The sequence below is a fragment of the Oncorhynchus masou genome, chromosome 24, assembly GCF_036934945.1.
Source record: "Oncorhynchus masou masou isolate Uvic2021 chromosome 24, UVic_Omas_1.1, whole genome shotgun sequence".
Taxonomy (NCBI): Eukaryota; Metazoa; Chordata; class Actinopteri; order Salmoniformes; family Salmonidae; genus Oncorhynchus; species Oncorhynchus masou.
The window spans coordinates 13,674,606-13,684,964 of NC_088235.1; the positions used below are offsets into that span (position 1 = coordinate 13,674,606).

A 10,359-nucleotide genomic window follows, 5' to 3' on the forward strand; every position below is an offset into this window, starting at 1 on the left:
TGGTTTATGTATTGAGTATCATTTTTACTGACAGTTTGATAACAGGTGTATACATACAGGTATTGGATCTAAATCTGATCAGCCTGTTGGAGGAGAACTTGTAGTGTATTTGAGGTTTAATAAAAAGACTTCTGAAGTTTGCAATTTCCATTTAGAAATGTTACTCTTGATTTTCCCTTACAAAAAATGTATCAACTCTTACAAAAATGTCCATTAATTATAATCCACAAAATAATTCACATTTCCTGTTTCTGCAGGTTTATTTTCCTGCTGTAGCAAACTGGCTCAAATTAAGATCCTACATCTGTACAGAAAATGGAGTCAGTTGACCCGTTAAAACAAATCAGAGTCAGTGGGAATGATCATATTATACACAAAAGGTATTAGAAAAACAGGCTTGGGATATTATTACATGTGTTATTCAGTGACAGTGACTTACGGAGGCAGATCTGGTTTACACATTTTGTATAGTTATTTCTCTGTTGACCAGTAATTAACAACACAGTGACGGGCACATTTTAGCTACTTATTATCAGCATTCTCAACTTCCTGCTGTGGTTAATGTAACGTTTCATTTTATGATTTCATGACTTCTGTTTCACCACCATCAAAATAAATATAGTGAGCGTCTGTGCTTTCCCACCACACCATGGCATTACTTCACATCCTGTACAAAGACGCACTGTTGGCAAATCGTTTGGTACTGACTATTCAACTCACACTCTCTCTTATGAGGTTTCCTCAAGACCTTCTGATATTGTTGGAAAAGTGCAGCTAATACAGGATTTCAGGTATGTTTTGATTAGTTCTGTCATATTCATATTTTGATAACATAAGAAGACAAAGTCAGGGAGAGAATTCCTATCAGTGTTTTGAAATTCATGGTAATTTAGTGGTCATCTATATGTTTTTTTACACTCTCGTTTTAATGATACTTCACACCCTTTTAATGGTAGGTTATACCCACTTGTTTTAATGATACTTGATACCCACTTGTTTTAATGATACTTGATACACACGTGTTTTAATGATACTTGATACCAACTTGTTTTAATGATACTTGATACCCACTTGTTTTAATGATACTTGATACCCACTAGTTTTAATGATACTTTATAACGACTAGATGTAATGATAATTTATTCCCTCTGGGTTTAATGATACTTGATACCACTTGTTTTAATGATACTTGATACCCACTTGTTTTAATGATACTTTATACCCACTTGTTTTAATGATACTTGATATCCACTAATGATACTTTATTCCCTCTGGGTTTAATGACTCTTTATATCCTCTAGTTTTAATGATACTTTATACCCTCTAGTTTTAATGATACTTTATTCCCTCTGGGTTTAATTATACTTTATACCCTCTAGTTTTAATGATACTTTATACCCTCTAGTTTTAATGATACTTTATACCCTCTAGTTTTAATGATACTTTATACCCTCTAGTTTTAATGATAATGTATACCCTCTAGTTTCAATGATACTTTATACCCTCTTAGTGTCAAGTTGAAGGTGTTGATTACAAAAATATAATTTAAATAGTGACAGCATCAATTTACAGGCTCAGAATGTGTAATGGGGTAAATACTTACTATACAATCTATATCATATCAACTTAACATATCCTCTTGATTCTTAAGGACATCATGGACATGACTCCCACCCCCAGCTTTGGTAATAGTAACCTGAATGAAGCCAACAATTGTGGAGTGGACCTCAGCCAAGATGCCATCTACCTTCCTGTAATCTACAGTATCTTCTTCATCATTGGCACTCCCCTCAATCTGATGGCGCTGTTCGGGCTCTATCGTCTGATCAAGTCTGAAAACGTCTTACCGGTGTACGTGATCAACCTGCTCCTTTCGGATCTCCTCCAACTGTTCACTGTACCACTATGGATTGACTACTATCGCAGGGGTCACAGCTGGCGATTCGGGTCCACTTCCTGCCAGTTATTGGGGGTCAGTTTCTACGTCAGCATTTACACCGGCATTGCCTTCATGTGTATCATCGCTTTGGAGCGCTACTTGGCCATCGCCAAGCCTCTGAGATTCCAAGCATTGAGAAAGCTGAAGTTTGCACGATGGATAGCCCTTAGCATATGGGTCGTGGTAGCCGTGCCTCCATCCATCATCTTGCATAAACTGCAACCCAACGACAATCACACCCTGTGTATCGAGAGCTACCCTTCCAAGGAGGGGTTCATCATCTACCGATTGATCACCTTATCCCTGTCCTTCATCATCCCTCTCGCCTTCATCGTGATCCTCCACCAGAAGACCCTGAGGTCTTTGTCGGCCATTGGTACCTTGGGAACGGAAGAGAAGCACCGCATCAGGGGGCTTCTCATTCTGCTGATGGTCATCTTCATCCTGGTCCTCGGCCCCTACCACATCACAGGATGCGTTAAGTACATTGGATTGCTTCTCCACGGTGACGCCTGTGAGTGGGAGAAGGCAGTGTTTGTGCCCTACCAGCTGGGCAGGGGTTTGCTGAGCCTCAACAGTGTGCTGGACCCTATACTTTATACGTTCCTGAGGAGTGACTTTAGGGCGGCTGCGGGCCATTACCTGCCCTGCCTGAGGAGAATACAGGAGTCTGTATGCAGGACTGTGAGTCATCAGAGAACCACCACTAAGACCCCTAGTACTCTCTCAGATCACTCTGATTCTATCTAAACCCAAACCAGACCTTTGTAACATACCTGTACAGGATGTACAGTACCTAGCTAGATGCTATCTGCTTGTATTATAATGTAATAACCAGATTTCGAAAAACCATCACCAGGACCACTATTATCCTTGAAGACCCCACAGAGAGACCCTGATTCAACCTGTGATAAACATTAATACTGAACATTATTCATAAATGCTGCAGAACAAAGGTTATTCTGTGGGAAAGGAAAATCTCTAAGATATATATATATTTTGTATTATTATAATAATTTTTTACAAAAACTGTTTGTTTCTTTAAACAGTGCCAGTGGGTTTGGGAAAGTACATTCTTGATTGAGACAGACGTGGTTTGCCACATATTGCCACAGCCAGGAAGTTGCCAGATTTGGGATTTCATGTGGAGGCAGCTGGTCTCGCAGAAGGACTGGTGTCCTCATAATAAATTCACATTTCCTCTTTCAAGCACCAAACAATTTCACGAAAAGGAACTTGCTTAGAAACAGATCTTGTTCCAAATCAATTTGAAGTTGTTTTACAAACTTGTTTTACAACTTTGTTTAAACAAACTTACAAACTAGACCTGAAACATATAAGATAAACTGCTGAAGGACTGATCATAGTTGTAATCCTTGGTTGTCCACAATAGTGTATATTTGACACTGGGGAGAAAAAGAATGTAGTACTTTGATGATTTAGAGTTGCCTCTGGCAACTGAGAGGGATGGTTGGACGAGACTGTTCTACCTGTTTATAAATAGCATCGTACCCAACTGAGAGGGATGGTTGGACGAGACTGTCCTACCTGTTTATAAATAGCATCGTACCCAACTGAGAGGGATGGTTGGACGAGACTGTTCTACCTGTTTATAAATATCATCGTACCCAACTGAGAGGGATGGTTGGACGAGACTGTCCTACCTGTTTATAAATAGCATCGTACTCAACTGAGAGGGATGATTGGACGAGACTGTTCTACCTGTTTATAAATAGCATCGTACCCAACTGAGAGGGATGGTTGGACGAGACTGTTCTACATGTTTATAAATAGCATCGTACTCAACTGAGAGGGATGATTGGACGAGACTGTTCTACCTGTTTATAAATAGCACCGTACCCAACTGAGAGGGATGATTGGACGAGACTGTTCTACCTGTTTATAAATAGCACCGTACTCAACTGAGAGGGATGATTGGACGAGACTGTTCTACCTGTTTATAAATAGCACCGTACTCAACTGAGAGGGATGATTGGACGAGACTGTTCTACCTGTTTATAAATATCATCGTACCCAACTGAGAGGGATGATTGGACGAGACTGTTCTACCTGTTTATAAATAGCATCGTACCCAACTGAGAGGGATGGTTGGACGAGACTGTTCTACATGTTTATAAATAGCATCGTACTCAACTGAGAGGGATGGTTGGACGAGACTGTCCTACCTGTTTATAAATAGCATCGTACCCAACTGAGAGGGATGGTTGGACGAGACTGTTCTACATGTTTATAAATAGCATCGTACTCAACTGAGGACCACATGTACACAAGAATTGGAAGTGGTTTTGTAATGTGGGGCAATGTGTAATATTGTATTTCTATCAGCATTGCAATGCTAAATGTAAATCAATCTATATCACAAACCTATGTACCATTTCATTTAAAACATTTAATTTAAAACATAACTGTACATACAGTATCATGACACCTTTCAGATTCAGTTGATTAAGAATTTCATGTTTGCATAAAAATGATATAGATTATATCCCACATGTTACTATAGCCTATAGGGGGGCAAAACTAATGACATCTATAGTGAGTTCCTAATGTTTCCATCTGTGCTACAACACTGAAGGTGCTAAAGATGATGCCGTTGGCATAGTAACACGTACCACCTGACATTATGTGCATTGTATGTCCAATTTATCTGCCCACAGAGACTAATCGCATAATTCCAGCTCTATGGTTGAGGCAGTCATTCCACACGGCACTAAATTGAAGGGACCCAGACTCCTGTAAAATTGCTCTTGATTCATAGAACTGCCAAATCAATAAAAGTGTATTTTATCTAATTACACATTATTAAAGCCAAGACATATATATATATATTTAATCAACTCCTTGCCTCTGTGAATGAGCCAAGCATTATTGCACTGATTCAGATTGATACCAGTTAATTGTTGTACAAAGCATTAAAGAGCGTTTTAATTCTAGACGGCACTCTGTCTTCTCTCTGCTGCCACTCTTATCCTGCTCTGTCATTTGTTCATTAGGCCCTGCAGACCTGATTAGTCAATGGATGCATTGTAATAACCCTGGCTCTTAAATAGTGGTAGCTCCTGCTCAATGCAGGCTCCCACATCCGAAGTTATTGATCCAAAAGACTGTAATGCCCACCCCGATCCATATCACAGTCTGCTTCTTATCAGTGACACACAGGGATGCTTGCCATGCTCAGATTTTCAATAAGGTTCCATGCATGTGAATATGGTCGTGTGTGTGATTTACATTATCAGGGGATTTTATAGCACACAATTATAAACTGGCCCTCACAAGTTGATGGTAATCTGTCTTAAAGGTGGTGGGTAGATAACTGGCCCTCACAAGTTGATGGTAATCTGTCTTAAAGGTGGTGGGTAGATAACTGGCCCTCACAAGTTGATGGTAATCTGTCTTAAAGGTGGTGGGTAGATAACTGGCCCTCACAAGTTGATGGTAATCTGTCTTAAAGGTGGTGGGTAGATAATTGGCCCTCACAAGTTGATGGTAATCTGTTTTAGATAACTAAGGTAGATAACTAGCTAGCCAGCCCTCAAGTTTTTTTAAAACCTTTATTTAACTAGGCAAGTCAGTTATGAACAAATTCTTATTTTCAATGACAGCCTAGGAACTGTGTGTTAACTGCCTGTTCAGGGGCAGAAAGACAGATTTTTATCTTGTCAGCTCGGGGATTCGATCTTGCAACCTTCCGGTTACTAGTCCAACACTAACAACTAGGCTACCTGCCGCCCTGCAGGTGCGATGATGATAATCTGTCTTTAAGGTGGAGGGTAGATATCCTCCAATGAAAAATGAACAAAAATGAACAAAAAACACAATTTGCCTCATACAGCGACACATCTCCTTCACATAGAGTTGATCAGGCTGTTGATTGTGGCCTGTGGAATGTTGTCCCACTCCTCTTCAATGGCTGTGTGAAGTTGCTGGATATTGGTGGGAACTGGAACACACTGTCATAAACGTAGATCCAGAGCCAGAGTCTGGTGAGTATCCAGGTCATGGAAGAACTGAAACATTTTTAGCTTTCAGGAGTTGTGTCCAGATCCTTGAGACATGGGACCGTGCATTATTATGCTGAAACATGAGGTGATGGCGGCGGATGAATGGCATGACAATGAGGCTCAGGATCTCGTCACGGTATACGGGGCACCCTGTTCACAAAGTTGACATCATCAAATCGCCCGCCCACATGACGCCATACACGGTTGTGAGGCCATTTGGACGTACTGCCAAATTCTCTAAAATAACGTTGGAGGCTGTAGAGAAATGAACATCACCAGGCGGTATGAGTTAATAGACCAATAACAAAGACCGTTTCAAACCTCTCTGCCAATGACAGCTAGTTTTCAGGTACATATCCCCTCGCATTAAGCTCATCCAATTAGGCCCCTCATTCAGACCACTCCCAGACAGTCCTAGCACCCTCATTCAGACCACTCCCAGACAGTCCTAGCACCCTCATTCAGACCACTCCCAGACAGTCCTAGCACCCTCATTCAGACCACTCCCAGACAGTCCTAGCACCCTCATTCAGACCACTCCTAGACAGTCCTAGCACCCTCATTCAGACCACTCCCAAACAGTCCTAGCACCCTCATTCAGACCACTCCCAGACAGTCCTAGCACCCTCATTCAGACCACTCCCAGACAGTCCTAGCACCCTCATTCAGACCACTCCCAGACAGTCCTAGCACCCTCATTCAGACCACTCCCAGACAGTCCTAGCACCCTCATTCAGACCACTCCCAGACAGTCCTAGCACCCTCATTCAGACCACTCCCAGACAGTCCTAGCACCCTCATTCAGACCACTCCCAGACAGTCCTAGCACCCTCATTCAGACCACTCCCAGACAGTCCTAGCACCCTCATTCAGACCACTCCCAGACAGTCCTAGCACCCTCATTCAGACCACTCCCAGACAGTCCTAGCACCCTCATTCAGACCACTCCCAGACAGTCCTAGCACCCTCATTCAGACCACTCCCAGACAGTCCTAGCACCCTCATTCAGACCACTCCCAGACAGTCCTAGCACCCTCATTCAGACCACTCCCAGACAGTCCTAGCACCCTCATTCAGACCACTCCCAGACAGTCCTAGCACCCTCATTCAGACCACTCCCAGACAGTCCTAGCACCCTCATTCAGACCACTCCCAGACAGTCCTAGCACCCTCATTCAGACCACTCCCAGACAGTCCTAGCACCCTCATTCAGACCACTCCCAGACAGTCCTAGCACCCTCATTCAGACCACTCCCAGACAGTCCTAGCACCCTCATTCAGACCACTCCCAGACAGTCCTAGCACCCTCATTCAGACCACTCCCAGACAGTCCTAGCACCCTCATTCAGACCACTCCCAGACAGTCCTAGCACCCTCATTCAGACCACTACATGTTGCTTGAGAAATGTCTCTTTGTTTATTTCTGACCATTTGAATTGACCACTATTACAGTAAGGTACTACATTGTGACCCAGAAATGATTTGATATTGAGATAAAAATGGCTGCATTGACTTAATGGCACTGGGTTCTGCTAATCCGTGACAATGATATGTTCTGATGTGGTTAAACTTTTTGTTTTTGCAAATGTTTTCGCAATGATCAATCAATACATCACGTTTGATGGATTTATCCTGTTTTATTCCAGATTTTATGTTTTTGTAAAATGAGGTTAAAATGAGGCACATTTTTCCACAGTCTGACTTTGCAGAATGGCATTACCAACCTAACCTTCTCTTTCAATTACAGTGGATTAATTCTCACCTCCTTCAATAAAGTCATATCAAAGTCAATATTCCATCAACATAGGGGATTCTTTGGCCCATGAATTTTGGCCCTTATTTACATTTGTTTTCTGTTGCAATCTTACCAAAAAGTAAGTTTCCATTTTAGAAGTAATGAGAGGCTACACTCTATTTTTAAAAGGGTTCTTCAGATGAAAACAGTTCTTTGTAGAATCTTATCCCTCCGCAAAGAACACTTTAAGAACACCTTTTTCTAACAGTGTAGAATATATTATTTTCTCTCACCAATACACACGACTACTGTCCAGATTGATCTGTACATCTGTTTGGCTTCCAGTGTGAAAATGTCAAGGAGATAGAAGGATAATCACAAGTTCATAATGTTAACATTTTCTTGTTCCCTGGGACTTCTATGTATCCTGGGGAGAGTAATATATTTTGTATGGCCCTGAAGTTGTACATAAAACTAATATGAAGTTGATCAAAATGCCCTTCATGGCTTGGACTGGGGGCATGGGCTTGGACTGGGGGCATCATCAAGCCACCCTTCATGGCTTGGACTGGGGACATTCATCAAGCTACCCTTCATGGCTTGGACTGGGGACAATCATCAAGCCACCCTTCATGGCTTGGACTGGGGGCATTCATCAAGCCACCCTTCATGGGGGCATTCATCAAGCTTGGCTTGGACTGGGGGCATTCATCAAGCTACCCTTCATGGCTTGGACTGGGGGCAATCATCAAGCCACCCTTCATGGCTTGGACATTATCAAGCCACCCTTCATGGCTTGGACTGGGGGCATTCATCAAGCCACCCTTCACTGGGGGCAATCATCAAGCCACCCTTCATGGCTTGGACTGGGGCTACCCTTCATGGCTTGGACTGGGGGCATTCATCAAGCCACCCTTCATGGCTTGGACTGGGGGCCACCCTTCATGGCTTGGACTGGGGGCATTCATCAAGCCACCCTTCATGGCTTGGACTGGGGGCATTCATCAAGCCATGGCCCTTCATGGGCTTGGACTGGGGGCATTCATCAAGCCACCCTTCATGGCTTGGACTGGGGGCATTCATCAAGGGCTTGGACATTCATCAAGCCACCCTTCATGGCTTGGACTGGGGGCATTCATCAAGCTCATCAAGCCACCCTTCATGGCTTGGACTGGGGGCAATCATCAAGCCACCCTTCATGGCTTGGACTGGGGGCAATCATCAAGCCACCCTTCATGGCTTGGACTGGGGGCATTCATCAAGCCACCCTTCATGGCTTGAACTGGGGGCAATCATCAAGCTACCCTTCATGGCTTGGACTGGGGACAATCATCAAGCCACCCTTCATGGCTTGGACTGGGGGCAATCATCAAGCCACCCTTCATGGCACTGGGGGCAATCATCAAGCCACCCTTCATGGCTTGGACTGGGGGCAATCATCAAGCCACCCTTCATGGCTTGGACTGGGGACAATCATCAAGCCACCCTTCATGGCTTGGACTGGGGACAATCATCAAGCCACCCTTCATGGCTTGGACTGGGGACAATCATCAAGCATTCATCTTGGACTGGGGACAATCATCAAGCCACCCTTCATGCTGGCTTGGACTGGGGACAATCATCAAGCCACCCTTCATGGCTTGGACTGGGGACAATCATCAAGCCACCCTTCATGGCTGGACTGGGGGCATTCATCAAGCCACCCTTCATGGCTTGGACTGGGGCATTCATCAAGCTGCCTTTCATGGCTTGGACTGGGGGCAATCATCAAGCCACCCTTCATGGCTTGGACTGGGGGCATTCATCAAGCTACCCTTCATGGCTTGGACAGGGGGCATTCATCAAGCCACCCCTCATGGCTTGGACTGGGGGCAATCATCAAGCCACCCTGTATTGTCCACTCCCCCATGTTAAAAAACCTGAACGCTCTCTTGTGTTCCTTTAGTACACCGACTTGAATCCCTGAATCTGGAATATACTTTCACATGCTGTTTTAAAATAGAATTGACGCTGTGAGAAAAGAGATGACAACCACTATAACCTTTGAGGGCCAGCATGAAAAGTTTCCAGGTGCTTCGCTTCTGCAGTCCTCTCTGCATGAGGAGACATAACAAATCAAGGGCCACCATCTCCCAGAGGCAGACAGGGGCTACATCCCAAATGACTCCATATCCTCTATATAGTGCACTACTTCTGACCAGAGCCCTATTGGCCCTGGTCCCTATTGGCCCTGGTCAAAAGTAGTTCACTATATAGGGAATAGGGGTGCCATTGTGGATGCACCAGGGCGTCCTGGGGGACCAAAGTCCTGTTAGAGGGTAAATGGAGAGCCAGGGAAAGAGTGTCAGTTCCCCTCCAGACATTACAGACATACTAGATCACATGAGTACAAAGATTAGACAGAGGTCATGCAGATACAGTATTTAAAGTGTTTCAAAAATGTATTGGTCGCGTACACAGATTTGCAGGTGTTAAATCAGCAGTGAAATGCCTATGTTACAAGATCCTACAGGGAAATAGAATGTATTATGTTACAAGATCCTACAGGGCAGTAGAATGTCTTATGTTAACAGCTCCAACAGGGAAGTAGAATGTCTTATGTTACCAGCTCCAACAGGACAGTAGAATGTCTTATGTTACCAGCTCCAACAGGGCAGTAGAAT

The 10,359-nt window shown here is 43.7% G+C and overlaps 1 protein-coding gene across 2 annotated transcripts; it reads left to right on the plus strand.

Annotated features, from left to right (window-relative positions):
- Positions 1 to 531: 531 nt before the first annotated feature.
- zgc:171579 (uncharacterized protein LOC557116 homolog) lies at positions 532 to 4,893 on the plus strand. 2 transcript variants are annotated; one of them, XM_064933343.1, is made up of 2 exons: positions 532 to 791; positions 1,652 to 4,893. In XM_064933343.1, the coding sequence occupies exon 2, from the start codon at positions 1,658 to 1,660 to the stop codon at positions 2,687 to 2,689; it is 1,032 nt and encodes a 343-aa protein (XP_064789415.1). In that variant the 5' UTR covers positions 532 to 791; positions 1,652 to 1,657; the 3' UTR covers positions 2,690 to 4,893. The 2 variants fall into 2 exon arrangements, with proteins under 2 accessions (XP_064789415.1, XP_064789414.1); XM_064933342.1 differs by lacking the exon at positions 532 to 791 and adding an exon at positions 831 to 952.
- Positions 4,894 to 10,359: the final 5,466 nt, after the last annotated feature.